The 16,721-nt window shown below is 47.0% G+C and overlaps 1 protein-coding gene across 1 annotated transcript; it reads right to left on the bottom strand.

The window, feature by feature from the left end:
* Window positions 1-1,261: 1,261 nt before the first annotated feature.
* On the bottom strand, window positions 1,262-16,021 carry RUVBL1 (RuvB like AAA ATPase 1). Its single transcript, XM_032966675.2, has 11 exons — window positions 15,674-16,021; window positions 14,545-14,631; window positions 14,169-14,301; window positions 13,737-13,888; window positions 13,165-13,254; window positions 12,330-12,479; window positions 11,280-11,343; window positions 7,797-7,995; window positions 6,911-7,013; window positions 6,133-6,224; window positions 1,262-3,727 (listed from the first exon to the last, which is right to left on the bottom strand). Exons 1-11 carry the CDS (start codon window positions 15,812-15,814, stop codon window positions 3,568-3,570), a joined length of 1,371 nt encoding a protein of 456 aa, XP_032822566.1. The 5' UTR covers window positions 15,815-16,021; the 3' UTR covers window positions 1,262-3,567.
* Window positions 16,022-16,721: the final 700 nt, after the last annotated feature.

Genomic DNA, 16,721 nt, shown 5'->3' with positions numbered 1-16,721 from the left:
ATGGCATCCTTAATGTGGGCCCTATGAACGTTTGTTTGCCGAACATTTATAACCACAAGCGTGTCTCAATAGTATTGTCTGAATTAGAGTTGGCAGTCTCGGCACCGTTCCTTTATCGCCGTGCTGAATATTATTACGCACTCATCCCATAAACACATTGCACATCCAATCTCTTGCCCGTGCCTCTTCAAAAGCCATTCAGCTGTCACCCTCGGCATAGTTCAACCACCGCCGAGCTCCCGAGTTTGTGAGTGAACGTTGCTGTCCTCGCAATTGCCAGCTCGGTTTGTCCGTACGCCCAAACCCATCCCCCTGTGAAAGTCATTTGGCCAGAATTGTACAATTGTATTTAGAAATGACAGGTCACGTGACAGAGCCGAATTGGTTTTAAGGCTACGGGCGCTGAAATCCGCGACTGCACTTACCTGGAGTTATCAATCGAGACACGGGGAAGAGATATGGGGGGGGGGGGGGGGGGGGGTAAACGTACCAGAGACTACTCTTTGGTTCTTTCGGTAAAGTCACGTAGAAAGAGAAAATAATAAATTAAATAATAGCATACGTTTCGATTGCAACACAAGCAATCATCATCAGGTACAAACGAAAGAGAAACAAACCTAGTAAACGTATAAATATAATGCAATACAAGAGATAGGCTAACAGCTTAGCCGACTATCTGTGTTATATTACATTATATTTATAAGTTTAATAGGTTTGATTAGGTTTGTTTTCTTTCATTTGTACCTGATGATTGCTTGTGTTGCAATCGAAACGTCGTATGCTATTATTTAACACGTAGGCTTTCGCGACCAATATTATTCATAATAAAGGTTTTTGGGTTAGATCGCGTTATTTATAAATGTGTCGAAACCCTCCACCACCCGACATGGCCAATCAGCAAAAAAAAGGGTGTCACGTTGACAAAAGACAAATAGTTCTCTACTTTAGCACACCGGTGTGTTGGAAGAGTGAATCTACAACATTTACAGTTTGAGTACGACGTTTCGCTGGTAATTACACCCAGCATCATCGGGCAATTCGCCAGAACGGTAAAGCCCTCGCTTGCTCCCTGTCTTAAATAGAGCAGCAGGGTGACGTCATCATTTAACTCATTTCAGGTGCAGTGATTTGAGGCGGAGGGGGGGGGTATCGCTATTATTTAATTTATTATTTTCTCTTTCTACGTGACTCTACCGAAATAACCAAAGAGTAATTCCTGCAGTCGCGAAAGCGCCAAATCAAGTTTGTACCAGTGACTCTCTTAAGAATTCCTTCGGCTGAGGAAGAAAACCCCTTTATTTTATGCACCTTAAACAAACACACGTTATAAAATATCAAAAGCACATTCGTTACACGACATGAAACAGGTGCAAGGTGAAATCTGCGGCTTGTGTATCAGTGAGGAGTCACCATTTGTTCTCAGTGTTTATAAACAGAGGGCTCCTTCATTAACATGCATTGGACCTACATCTCCATCTCTTGCAGACACACAATGCTCAGAGCACGAACACAAGTTTAAGAGAGTTAACTTTTTTTTTGCCATTTGTCAATATTGTTGAGCTTTCTATAAGTAGGCATCATCGGTCTACTGTATAAAATGAACGTAGGAATGCGTGCATCAATCACCGTCAATAAATGCAGCGGGCAGAGATTAAACGATATGCAGGTGGTGTAGCAGACTGGCTCCTCCACGAGCTGGATTAAAGGCACATTGGCTCGGATTAGCGAGCGCAAACGTGTGTGTGTGTGGTCTTGCCGTAGAGACAGTTGAAGGTAGAGTTTAGCACGTGGTGTGCTGCACTGGATTATAATTGCAACGGTAGCAATGCCCTTTATTCACCCAGGAAATCCTCACCGAGTCTCAGGACTCTATCGCAGTGCTCATCATTTTATTTATTCCATGGCACACTGTCGAGCTTGCTCAGTCTCTGCGGTGCTCCGAACCAAAACTAAACAATGTTTTTATTATTTTACCACCGAGCTGTATAGCTCTTTTTTTTCAGAAGCGACCTGGCCACAAATGATAGCTCAACAAAGTGGCTTATCACGTGGAAATTTGTAGCAACCAATTAACCAAAACGCATGCTTATAAATGTGGAGGGAAAAACCGGAGGAACTGCAGAAAAACCCACGCGACCACGGGGAAAGAGAAAACTCCAAGCTCCAAATATACAGGCGTCGGGATCGAACCCACGACCTCCTGTATACCTCGCGAGGTAGTGAACATCTCACCACCGTAGCGTCCCAATAAATTGCCGTGGGCCCCGGGTCGGTGGGTGGAAATGCACTGCAGCTGTCGTACCGTGCACGCACGGCCAATAGAGAGGGCAGGAAGGGAGATAGGGGTCCGATCGACCACTGAATGGCACGAGAGGAGAATTCTTCTGCACTATTCTGCTAGCTGAGGTTCTTTCCCTTCTGTACTTCCAAAACTAGCGTAGCACATCTTGGCCAATGCCGCGAGACACTGGTTTGTCAAGCACCACTATTAGGCATGTTTGGATAATTATCGTAATTAGTGGGTGTCTGGCACGTGGGAGGAAACCGAAATAAATAAAATCCATGCATTCTTAAATACATCCACACAGATGTATTTAAGAATCTATTGCTGTAGTTATCATCCAACCACCTCGCAAGCCAAGCCTACAACACCTGGTATTCCCAGGCAGCCCTCTCGTCAAATTGCTAACCAGTATCATGCCTGCTTAGCTTATGAAAATTACATGCATTCAGGTTGATGTATTTATAGACATTAGGAAGGGTAAAAAAACAAGATCTGCTCCATACCTGTTACTATGTAATAAACTATTTAAATAAATAGTTCCGCCTTGCAACAACTCGTGTCAGCAGATTTTAAATAAGAGCTCATGGAGATGTGCACATCCAAGGCATTAGCACTCATCATCAGCCACGATCAATCCACCCTCTCGTGATCCAGCGATGCGACAATCAACGCAGCACGTAAACCAATCTCATCGCCTCTGTCTCCTCGGTGGACATAAATCCCCAAGACGACCTCGCGATCTGCAACATGCGTGCGAGTAGATTTTCTTAAAAAAAAGTTTTAAAGGGGGGTCGAGGCCCAAGCCAAAGTTTACACTCAAACCAACAGAAAACTATTTAAGGGGGCGAGTCATATCCGTAACTTTTAGGCAAAGTCGAACAGGGAGCAATGTGTAATTGCATTAAAAGTTTCATTAATTCAATCAAAATGTTGACAATTTATTTTTCTGACCTTAGGTGGTAAGTTATTTCAGTAATAATTATTCTATAACTCTACAATATGTAGTAGAAACCTTAATGTAACCACCTCAATGTTGCATGCCGTGTGCCTGCAGTGTTGAACACAGCCGACTTACATCGCAGACCAACCCTTGTGTTCCGCACCAAGACCTCCTATTGCATTCAGCCACTCACAGGCTCACTCCCTTATGGAAGACCCTCAACAGACCACTCGACCAGTTCATCGGAACGTAGGGAGCGGGCCCCATGAGTTTTCAGTTATAAGAAGGCTTCTACCTCATACGTGTGTGTGGCATATATATACCCCCAACCACTGGGCTGCGGCTACTTCATGTAGCGGTGAGCCTGGTCAGCGAGGATCTTTGCGGAGGACTTGGCGTCGTAGAAGAGCTCGCTGATCTCCTGCACGTGCTCGCGCTCGATCGTGTCCTTGCCGTGGATCTTGGCCAGCAGATTCGCCGGAGTGAGCAGCTGCATCGCGTATCTGCTCCAGCAGGGGAAAACGACGAAGGAGAAAAGCAAAACATCGTAACACGCCTAAGGAAGTGACCGGGCGGCTCAGATGTCAGGACGCTGACTAAGCAATTGCCGCCGTTGAGACCCTGATGGTTCGACTGTTGTGATTAAACCAGGTGCTCAAGTGCAGTGAGTTGATGGTCTCGGCCCGGTCAGCAATAAACAGACAAAAAAAGACAATCCCATCACGTAAAACCTTGCTTCTGCACTTATATTGACATTTTAGTTCGTGAAAATGAAAAATATTGGTTTGACTGTCATAAAACAGACATTTCTCTCCACAGCATGAAGGGTAGGAAGTGCTGCCATTCTACTGTGTAGAGCAGAGGTTACGTGGAGGGATCTCAGAAGTAGTTCTCCGATATCTACTTCCACGAGTTGCTCTACAACCCAAAGGATTGCACTGATTCTGCGAAAGATCCAAATGGACCGGTTGTAATGACATGACACTGACCAGTTTGCTTCCTGCTCACGGCCAACACCAGTGACTATTTAAACCGGTCCTGGGCCTCCCCTGGGTCGACTCAGCCTTAAATGAGTACATGGTGTGGTGTGTAAACATCGCCACTAGGGAAACAAAGGCGACTGGGCATGGTACTGACCACCCACCCCTCGTGTGCTGTGCTGGCCTTCATAGTCGCTGGCTAACAGCACTCGCCCCAACACTCTGCAAAGGCTATATATGGGGAATCTTGGTCTTTGTGTACGGTAGTGCAATGTTAAAATAAAAAGACTCCTGCGTAAGTTAAGCTGACCTGGTTCACTTAATCAGGGATAAAACTGGTGGCAGACACGCATGGCATTACTATTTATAGTTTAACGCTGTGGTCTTTTTCTAAAATTAAGCAGCCTTCTTGCACTTTCACCACCAAGATGTAATGGAAACATTGTTTTTACCAACTGAAGGACGCTACTTTTAGATAGCTCTCCAATTACAGTTTTTTTTAAGAAAGCAATTTAGATAATTAATCACAGATATATATAAAGAAAATCTTGTTTGTGTACAATTCCTTGAGATAAGTCCTGCTACGTTCACGGACGTTTCCCCAGCACTGCAACTATTCTGGGCCCAATAATAATCAACGTAAATTAATCTAATTTGAAAAAAGAACAACCCTGCAAGGGAGAACGTATTAATCATTAAATTAAATCTTCACAATGCACGTGAAATTAATTTAGAAAATTGCGCTGTTCCTGGCCTTGCGGGTCACGCGAGAGCCACTGGCATCCTGACCTCCGCGTGCCCCGCAAGAGTTGCGGACATTCTCTCCCCCTGGTGCAGCCCTTCCTTTGAGCTCATCACCACAAAGGTAATTACAGATGACCTCCCCCCCGCCCTCCCCCCACCAAAACTGATTAGGGATGCTCCCCACGGCTTCCATGGTTTGCTACGAGCGACACCAAACTGCTTGGCAACAGCGCAGCGGTGGCGTGATATTAACCACCTCGCCCGGTAGACAGGAGGTCGTGGGTTCGATCCTGAACCCAGACGCCTGTTGCATATTTGGAGTTTGCGTGTTCTCTCTCTGTGGTGGTGTGGATTTTTTTTTTTTAGAATAGACGTGCGTTTAGAGCATTTAGCTGCTATAAATTTCCACAAGATAAGCCACTTTTTGTTGAGCTATCAACTTGCGGCCTGGTCGCTTCTGAAAAAGCGCTACATATTAAAAATAGTTTATAGTTTACATTGGTGTCCGATTGACCAAGACCCCTCCACTCGCACAGCCACCTTCCACGGTGAGGCGAGATTTCAAGAGCGGCGATATTCCCCGGCTCCCCAATGTTGCGCTCGATTGATGCAAGTGGTTGGAGGGCCATGGCGGTGAAAGGATGACCAACAAGGTGTCAAGAGCCGCTCTATTCATGGAGCCCCGCTTTTTGTTTGGTAATTCGATCAGAGATCTGCAAACGGTGGCAAATTCTCGTCACTTGCATCTCTGTTTGCTTACCTTGACTTCCTAGTTCTCGTCCTACTGCACGTTTCCCTCGCCTTGCCTCGCCGCATTTGTTTATTACTCACGCTCATAGCATTGTCTCTACTGTTATACTTTACGAAATATTAATATAAAAAATACGTATTCATCTACGATTTCAGATCTGACTGCATACCTGAGGTATTCACCGTTTGGCAAGAGACCAAAATGTGCCATTCGGTGCACCCCTACGCGTCATATACAAACAATTTGGATTTATGCTGCATCTAAATGCGAATGCATCCAAAGACGCTGTACAAAAACAGCGTGCGTACATATTCTATATATATAAATAACCCTATGCCTAAATGCATATATATTAGCGCGGTTGGCTATGTACGAGGCAAAAGAAGTTCAACATACGTGGACACGTGCATGCCGACGTGCCGCGGGAACTCACCGCAGAGTTGACTTGTTGCCGATCTCCCCGAGGTGCACCACAGCCTCGTCACTCAGCCTGATGCTCTCCGTGTGAGCTCGGATCTTGATGATCTGGAACGCGCGAGAGCAGCCAAGCGGATTTTAATGCTGGGGCGGTGGTCAAAATCACTCTGAGTGCGCCCGCTCTCATCAGACCTCGGAAGCTAAGCAGGGTTGAGCCTGGACAGTGCTTGGATGGGAGACCGCTGTGCACAAACAGGCTGCCCGTGGGGCTGTGTGGTTGGGCAGCAGGGGGCGGTGCAGCAACGTCACACTGTGCACTTCTAATGCTCCACACCTACACCAACTTACACTGACCAGTGTGGGGAAGTATGGTCAAACAACCCCCATGACCTGCACGGAGTGGGGAGACCCTAATCTAGCGGTGTAATAACAAAATTCCTGTACATTTACATGTGTGTGTATGTGAGTATGTAAATATGCAATTTATATGTATGACTTGTATTTATATACTCCTACACCACGGTGTCTCCGTAGAGGAGCAACGGGTTTCATACGGAGACGTCATCACTTCCATTTCAACCACTGTGTGTACATGCCATACATACACGTACACAGACACACAAACAATACAGACAAAGACCCCCTGTATAGCCTTAATATACTGTTGGGGACAAGTGCTGTTAGCGACCACCTATGAAGGCCAGCACGGCCTTCATAGGCCACCTTCGTCTCCCGAGTGGCGATGTTCACACATTGCAGTGTGCGTTGGTCGTCGAGAGGCCGAGGTCACCCACCTGCACCATCTCGTCGGGCGTGTAGAGCATGGTGCGCACAATCATCACGCGGTCCAGCAGGTCCAGTGGGATTCCATGTGGCGACAGCACGTCCTCCGTGCCCCTTGGGGGTGGGGGCACACGAGTGCGTCCCTCACGTCACCACCACCGCCACCAAACGCACGCAACGTTCAAACGTTCTCGCTTTCGAGGTCTAGAGGTCAGGGCCAATGCTGTTGATGCTACTACACCGTCGTGTTACTCAGGTTTGTCCTTCAGACATTCATTGTGTTAGTGCATCATTAAATTACGATCTCTTTGGTGTTGTTGCATTTCCATTGTCTCCTGTTTCCATCAAAAGTGAATATCAACAGGCCATCGGTCAATACCACCAATGCCAACACACCTCAACACACCTCAACATCCTTACCATGATTGATGCATAATTGTTATAGAGTCAACATCGATCTCAAAGGTCCCCTCTTACAGTATCCTCAATTTCATCTCAAACTTCAGGTCTCCCCCTTAGGTCGCCAAACCCTAGTTGTAACTCCAATGACTGTATCGGTAACCTGCCCTCCTCCATCCTGCACAAGCGTTCCACCCATCACAACCTCCTTTTTCTCCCGATCACATCTCCAATGACTTTCTTTCCCAGTTTAGTCATTAACTGCCAAGTTGACTACCCTATCTTTCCATGAAATATCTAGCAGATGTTATTTATGTGTGGTAGCAATCAACCCCAAATCAACTGAAGCCATTCCCTGGCTAACTAACCAGGACGTAAACTTGCATGTTGCTCTTCGCAACAGACATATGCGCGAGAGATCAACAAGTTATTTTTGGCTAGAAACACACATCGGACTACCGTCTTTTCTCGCCAGCAATCCAGCAAATGCGGCCTTACCGGATGATGCACCTGCCCCGGTTGGTGGCGAAGATGACGATGGGCGCGATGGAGGACTCGAGCGCGCGGTGAAGGTAGGTGAAGCACTCGATGTCCAGCATGTGTACTTCGTCCACAAACAGCACGCCTGGCACCAACTCCGCCACGCCCTGGTCGATGTACTTGTTTACCACCTTGTTGATCTCCCCGCGGAGCTTGTCTGAAAAAATGTATGCATGCAAAACAAAGATCCCTTACAGACTGTATGTATGGGAGCCGCGGTAGCGAGATGTTAACTCTCTCGCCTGGTATGCAAGAGGTCGAGGGGTTAGAGCCCGACCCTGACGCATGTATATTTAGAGTGTGCATATTCTCTCTCCCCGTGGTCACGTGGGTTTTTCTTTGGGTCATCTGGTTTTTCCCTCCACATTTAGAAAAATGCATTTCGAGTTATTTGGCTGCGATACATTGACCTATCGTTTGTGGCCAGGTTGCTTATGAAAAAGAGCTATATATAGCTCAGTCAGCCTTACCTAGTCAAATAAAAAATCGTAACTAGTTAAAAATGTATGTATGTTGAACTTCTTTCGAACCGTACGTAGCCAACCGTGCTAATCGGAGGTGCGGAAGAAGAACTGTTGGGACAAGTGCTGTTAACGAGCACCGATGAAGGCTGGGGTAGTGCGGCCCAGAACCACACCTGGCCATCTTTTTCTCCCCCCCCCCCCCACAGAAGTTTGCAGCAGCTACAAGTTCAAGGCGAAGTCCACCTAGGGGAGGCCCAGGGTGGGTTTAGATAATTGCCAGGATCGTAGTATAGTAATGCGATAATCATGACGCTACTGCGTAGTGATGATATAATCCACGCACGCACACAAGCTGTGATCGTGCAATGGAGCCACACACTTGAATGTTATCTACTCTGCTTGTCCCATGCATAAATGGTCATTATCTTTATTACCTCCATTATCTTGCTACAATCGCACAATATATCTGTGCCATCAGCCATCCACCTGCTGCACGTATGAAACAATCTAGTCAATATAGATATCAGTTCATTTATTTAGCGATGTACAGTGAGGGAAAAAAGTATTTGATCCCCTGCTGATTTTGTTCGTTTGCCCACTGACAAGGAAATGATCAGTCTATAATTTTAATGGTAGGTTTATTTGAACAGTGAGAGACAGAATAACAACAAAAAAATCCGGAAAAACGCATGTCAAAAATGTTATAAATTGATTTGCATTTTAACGAGGGAAAAAAGTATTTGACCCCTCTGCAAAACATGACTTAGTACTTGGTGGCAAAACCCTTGTTGGCAATCACAGAGGTCAGACGTTTCTTGTAGTTGGCCACCAGGTTTGCACACATCTCAGGAGGGATTTTGTCCCACTCCTCTTTGCCGATCTTCTCCAAGTCATTAAGGTTTCGAGGCTGACGTTTGGCAACTCGAACCTTCAGCTCCCTCCACAGATTTTCTATGGTATTAAGGTCTGGAGACTGGCTAGGCCACTCCAGGACCTTAATGTGCTTCTTCTTGAGCCACTCCTTTGTTGCCTTGGCCGTGTGTTTTGGGTGATTGTCATGCTGGAATACCCATCCATTACCCATTTTCAATGCCCTGGCTGAGGGAAGGAGGTTCTCACCCAAGATTTGACGGTACATGGCCCCGTCCATCGTCCCTTTGATGCGGTGAAGTTGTCCTGTCCCCTTAGCAGAAAAACACCCCCAAAGCATGTTTCCACCTCCATGTTTGACGATGGGGATGGTATTCTTGGGGTCATAGGCAGCATTCCTCCTCCTCCAAACACGGCGAGTTGAGTTGATGCCAAAGAGCTCCATTTTGGTCTCATCTCTGAATGATTCAGTTGTCCTCTGAATCATTCAGATGTTCATTGGCAAACTTCAGACGGGCATGTATGTGCTTTCTTGAGCAGGGGGACCTTGCGGGCGCTGCAGGATTTCAGTCCTTCACGGCGTAGTGTGTTACCAATTGTTTTCTTGGTGACTATGGTCCCAGCTGCCTTGAGATCATTGACAAGATCTCTCGTGTAGTTCTGGGCTGATTCCTCACCGTTCTCATGATAATTTCAACTCCACGAGGTGAGATCTTGCATGGAGCCTCAGGCCGAGGGAGATTGACAGTTCTTTTGTGTTTCTTCCATTTGCGAATAATCGCACCAACTGTTGTCACCTTCTCACCAAGCTGCTTGGCAATGGTCTTGTAGCCCATTCTACTTTTGTGTAGGTCTACAATCTTGTCCCTGACATCCTTGGAGAGCTCTTTGGTCTTGGCCATGGTGGAGAGTTTGGAATCTGATTGATTGATTCTGTGGACAGGTGCCTTTTATACAGGTAACAAGCTGAGATCAGGAGCACTCCCTTTAAGAGTGTGCTCCTAATATCATCTCGTTACCTGTATAAAAGACACCTGGGAGCCAGAAATCTTTCTGATTGAGAGGGGGTTAAATACTTATTTCCCTCATTAAAATGTAAATCAATTTATTACATTTTTGACATGCGTTTCTCTGGATTTTTAAATTGTTATTCTGTCTCTCACTGTTCAAATAAACCTACCATTAAAATTATAGACTGATCATTTCTTTGTCAGTGGGCAAACGTACAAAATCAGCAGGGGATCAAATACTTTTTTCCCTCACTGCATATCTCAGCATGCCATCCCTTCCAACTGTCTGTCTGTATCTGCCGATCTTCAAATAAAACTTTAAGGACTGTGTTAGTAAGTACAGCAGAATCACAACATGTCCAATACTTAGGAGCCATTAACATGAACAAATGCTGCCTTGGAATTGAAATGTCTGCGTATTATGCATTTGTTACGCGATTGGCCCAACGTTCTACGTTTACTGGGTAGTTGGTAAAAACCTAAAGTTATAACAAAGTCCTTCTCGTATGCACAAAGAGGTGTGACAAAATAGGGGCCCCGCAGTGGCGAGGTGTTCACTACCCTGCCTGGTATACAGGAGGTCGTGGGTTCGATCTTAACCCTGATACTTGTTTATTTATGAGTTGGCACGTTCTCCCTGTGGTCACGTGGGCTTTTCTTTGGGTCCTCTGGTTTTTCCCTCCACATTTAGAAAAATGCATTTAGAGTGTTTGGCTGTGATAAATTTACACATAAGCCACTTCGTTAACCTATCGTTTGTGGCCAGGTCGCTTCTAAAGCTCAGTGGGCCTTACCTGGTAAAATAAAAACACTTGAATATTTTAATATTACCGTTACATTGAACTGGCTCGTTTAGTCTTGATTTTTAATTGAAATAACGGTACCTTTTGTTATACATTTACCCATTCCTATGCAAAAATTTGGCCAAAAACATGTTTATGCTGCACATAACACACTGATGCAAGCAAGATGGTGAGTGGCGGTGGTCACGAATGGTTGATAAGTTTGTAGAGGTTGAGAACTCAAGGGCCAGACACGCTGCACGTGAAGAGTTCAGCATCATGAAGAGTCAAAATGCCAAGCATGTTGCGTCTCACCTGTGATTTCTGTCTTCTTGGGCTTCATGAGCTGGCCCATCATGGACAAGATATCCTGGCCACCCTGTTGACATTACATGCACGCATAATTACTGTGTACAACTTGCTTAACCAGAGCTATTAATGTTTTTAGATTTGCATTGCCTTTGTGCTGTTCGCCTTTTGGCGTTCTCTGGTTGAACACTGGTGAGACAAGGCCCATGCATACATAATATGAGCATGTTGGTTTGCATGTTTCACCACAAGCATGTATGGTTAATGGTCACCTGATGCCTTGCAATAAGTGTCTATATGGTGTTTTAACATCTTAATACTTCTATTATTGCCGGAAAAGGTAAAAAAATGGTCCCAGAGACATGACATTCTATATTAAAAAAAGAATTGACAGCGATATGTCAATAAACTGCTGTATAAGGTCTTTCTGTGCAAAGTTGGTCATGGGGATTGTTTTAACATTTCTTCACCACGCTGGTCAGCATGGGTTGGGGGAGAAAGGGGGTGAACAGATCCCCATCTCCCACCCACCCACCTTCTTCACTCATCTAGAAAACTCAAACGTTTGTCAAAAACACTGTGGTCTTAAGAGAAAAAATATATCATAGGCGACATCTCGGGCAATGGCCCTTTTTGAAAGCATGTAGAGAGGCTAGAAAGATAAGCGTTGGAAACTGCACTTTATATTTAGTTTTTTACATTTCTATATAGCATCCTGAGTTGTGATTGCATTTAGATGATATATACATGAGTATATAACAGCGTTCTTCACTAATTTTCAGAGGGAAGACACTTTCGCCCATAAGACAAAACCATTGGGTTTGACAGCACGATGGGGTATGTTCACATTTGTGTATTGTCGGGGCCGCATGTCAGAGGCCCCACTAAAGGCCACCAGTGGTCTGTGGGCCTTGCAATGAAGAACACTGCGATATACATTGAAACTGCTGTTGTTGTATGTATTCCTCTGCTGCTGCATGCTTCTATCCAAAAACATGGGCGTTGTGTGTGCGCGCACGTTCCCATCAGGTGTTGTGACCCCGTGTACATCCGTACCTGCGGGCGTGCGTTAGCCACGTCCAGGTCGTGCAAGGTCACATCCTGGATGACCTCTTTCTTCTTGTGGACGTCGCCTTTGGGCAGCGGCACATACTCCTCGGCCTCCAGGTCGAACTCCGTGGCGAACGTGTCGCAGCGGCCCTGCCTCTGCGCGATCAAAACGTGGGGCGTGAGCAAGCTTCCCCACCCGCCGCTCACACAACTGGTTATCCTCTATTTCATTAGTTTAATCGTAAAAATTGTATCCCCAATTTCGCTGTGGCAGTCACCTCTCTCTTGTGAATTTTGTAATGGCTCGGTGTTAGCACCGAGCATTTTCCTTCCGACATTGGGAAGCCACTGGAGCAATGCACTTTTTAATCTAAATTGGAAACTAATTTCTTTAGAACTGCTTTTTGTGTTTAGTTTGTTGTTCTCCCCCGCACACCACCAATTAGCATGGTTGACTATGTACGGTGCGAAAGAAGTTCAATATACATACATACATAGTGGGCAAACAATGCCCCATGATATTTCAAGTGGAATACCATGTCACACATATTAGGGTGATGCCTAAATAGAGTTCATTCAGACTCATGAGAGCTTTTGTAAGGGAGACATACCTGGGTGTCTGTGCACCCAAGCAGCAACCAGGCTGATCCCAGCTTAGCTTCAAGGAGCTGATGAGCTCAAGCTTTGACTTCAGAATGCACGTCCACGATCCAATGCTGGATGTAAAGAAGACCTGGGTATCTTTCCACCCAAGCCACGACCAAGCCGAGCCTCACTTAACTTCACAGAGCTGATAAACTCAAAACTTTCACGAGAGGCTGTACGTTGGCCTGGGACATACCTTGACAGCTCCACTGTTGGCTTCAATGTAGATAACGTCGCCAACCTCCACCTTCTCTTTCTGCAGGCTCTCATAAATGGACGGGTCCAGCTACATGCCGACACACACAAGGGATGATCAGCCGTGGTGTTTGCCAAGTCACAATATCACAGCCACTGATGTCCTGTAGCTGCATCTCTTTACATAAATTTTTTCTCACAATCAAACCTTATTTATACCCACTAATGCCTAGAGCACATTTGTGACGAGTAAACCATAGCCTATCAAGACAAATGCTGCTTATGTTATACATGTGGCAAACCAGCAACATTTGAGTAACTAATTTTAAAAGTACCGTACTGCTGGTCATTCACAGGGCGGTACAAGCAACATATAACTAAACGTCCAGTCATCTGAGACCGAGTGGCCAATCAGCTAGAGCCAATGACATCACTTAGCTTGCCCCACATTCATGTAAAAAAACATCCAGTATCATCCTCATAATTGAGGGTTGATGCCCATGATAGATTCTGTCCACTGAACACACTGGGTCGATCAAATGAATCCCTTTAGTGTTTTATCATCAATGTTACCTTGAGTTGCTTGGTGCCCTTGGCCGTCTTGAGGCTGATGATCACGTGGCTGATGGTTTTGCCGTAGCCACCCATTGGGTTTTCCGTCTCACACGGGCTCAGCTCCATCACCTCCCCCTCGTAGACCTCCTTTGTCTCCTTGATCCTTAACCCTGAGAGCACAGGAAAAGTGCGTACATTAATTGTAATAATTTTTAAAGCAAGGTTTACTTAAAACAGAAATGAATGTGAAAGGTAAAAAAAATATATGGGTCAATTCATTGGGGGGTCATAAGACATCTGGACCGCCCTGCACATGCTACAGTCTCCAGATTTCAAAGTCAATGTGTTTTAAGCAAGCAGAAAGAGGTCCAGGCCGCCCGAGTCGCTTAGTTACGGCTCAATAATGCTTAGGGATGCTGCCCAGTGTAGGGGCTTGAGGAATCGTCGTACCAATGGCCCGCCTGAAGTTCTCCATGAGCACCTCTGTCTTCTTGATCTCGGTAGAGTACACTTCGCTGCCCACCATTGGACAGAAGGGCACCTTGCTGCCCAGCTCCTGAGCTATGGCAAGCGCCAGCGCGGTCTGCAAACACCCGGAAACAACAAGGTTGATGATCGTGCAAGATCCATTACGTTTGACGAACCATAGCACTTGTAATTATTTTTACCGCTGCAGGAAGGCGATACTTCTCAAACGTCAGTCTTCGTTAAACGTCACGGTCCGCCCTTACGCATTTGCCAATCTTCCACGTTCATATACTGTACAAATTCGGTATTCACACGCTGTAATGCTCGTGAAGATTAAAAAAAACCCACTCATCATTACCTTGCCTGTGCCGGGAGGGCCTGCGAGCAACACGGCTCGTCCTGCCATCTTCTTGCTCCGGATAAGCTCCACAATGATCCCGCATGCCTGCGATAGGGAAGCACAGTTACTGTCAGACTTACTGCAAAGTGTGAAAACGCTCAAACCTACACAAGATCTGCGTCCTCCCACTCCAAATTTTTGCGCCTCATCAGTGGGGGGGGGGGGGGGGGGGAGACACCTCCACTAAACTTCTCGTCGGTAGGTCGTTCCTTCGTGTGTATGTTGAACTTCTCTCGCATCGCACCGTACGTAGCCAACCGTGGCTCATCGCTGCTCCACAATAGTTGTTTTGAGTTAGATCGCGTAAATATAAATGTGTCGTTAAACCCGCCACCACCCGACATAGCCCATTACTAAAGTTTGTCACGTAAACATAACATGTTTACGTGACAAATTGGTTATGTCGGGTGGTGGCGGGTTTAACGACACATTTATATTTACGCGATTTAACCCCCCCCCTATATTATGGATATTGGGCGCGAGAGCCTACGTGTTAAACTAATCGCTGCTGTCCCCGAAATATGGAACTCATTCCACCCAGCAATGCGTGTTGGTCGACTTCCCTGCCCCCGTTCATATCCAAATTAAAGACATCCTTCTTCTCTTCTGCATACTACTATCTCTTCTCGTCCATGAGATATATTGCCCTCTATGAGATGTGCATGTTCTAAGACTATTTTTTGTACTGCGTCTTGGGATGCATCTGCATACATATCGACGCACCATAAAAACCAACGGAATATTTGCAATTCCATTGAGGCAGAAAGAGGAACACGTGAATTATTGAACATACGCAGACGTAAATATTAAATGGTCAAGAATACTGAGCGGGCTTGGCCAGGACACGTAAAGGCGACGACGGTCGAAGATTCAAGACCGAGTGGCAGTCAATGAACGGATCGCGAGGACATTCGATGGGGTGGGGTGGGAGACGATGGAGAGACGGAATCAACTGGTAGCGTGGGCGCCGCGGTGACTATACATCGAAGGGACGCGAGATACGGGCGACTACTTGGCCTTCACCACCTATCCAGCAGTGGACCGACAACCCGACTGACGGCAGACGACTCGCGTGGCCCTCCCTTACCTCCCTCCCCATCTCTTGCCCCACCAGGCCGGCCGCGTTGGCCTTCGCGAAGCCGGCCTCGTCGAGGCCCAGGCCCTTGACGTGGCTGTGGACGGCGATGCGCTGCGTCTTGGTGGTGCTCCGCACCTCCTCGATCTTCATGGCTAATTACGATAGGGAGAGAGGCAGAGAGACGGAAGGAACCCGCACCGCCTTCTCGTTCGTTCCCTCACGGCAAAGCAAAGGCAACAAACACGAAAAAGAGAACGAGGGAGAGACCCGCGCCACTCTTTCGCGGGGTTTTCTTGCTAGCGGTCGCCACGCCTCGCTCGATACCCCACAACGCATAGGCGGCCGCCTCCCGTATGACCGCCCGCCATTGGTCGGTCCGCGAGAGAAAGCTCGCTCTCCATTGGTTGCCACGGCCGCGCGCGCGACCCCGCCGGTAGAAACGGGCCGAAAGTTCCGAAGCCGCACACTCGTTCGTTGTACGAATTGTAAAGTGGGGGGCGGGGGGTGGGGGCTCGCGCGCCTCGTGCCGTCGGCGATACCGACCGCGTGGGTTGCCCGGGATACGCGGCTCAGCCAATGGGAAGGAAGCGACGGTGGGGGAGGAGTAGGAGGGGGGTGACGTCATGACCATGTTGGCCCGTGTTCGCCATCTTCGTAAGGGAAGCAAGCGGTGGGAACTCCCCCGTTGGGGGTCCCCGTGAGAGCCGCACGGAGCCCCCCCCCCCAAGGCAGAGAAGATCCCCTGGGGGGGGGGGGGGTTTGTTGTTGTTGATCTTCCTCGAAGCTCGCGGTCCACCCTGACACCGCATCCGCTGCAGAAACCCCCATTCCCGTCAACCCCATATCAGTTTGACCCCCTTACCGTATTGCGCACCGACTTAGACCGTACTGGTCACCCCGTTGCCCCTTATAAATCTCAACGTTCATCCTACAAAGTCCCATCACAAGGGAGAAACACAAACAAATAGACTACTTTTTTTGCCTTTATTGGAACGGCTGTACGCCGTATGGACCTCAAAAACGAAATTTCCCTGTACAAGAATGCAGGTAAAACCCT

Source organism: Petromyzon marinus, chromosome 36, assembly GCF_048934315.1.
Source record: "Petromyzon marinus isolate PM22_M1 ecotype Great Lakes invasive population chromosome 36, UKy_Petmar_22M1.pri1.0, whole genome shotgun sequence".
In the NCBI taxonomy this organism is placed as follows: Eukaryota; Metazoa; Chordata; class Hyperoartia; order Petromyzontiformes; family Petromyzontidae; genus Petromyzon; species Petromyzon marinus.
This window is presented reverse-complemented; position numbering and strand designations above follow the sequence as displayed.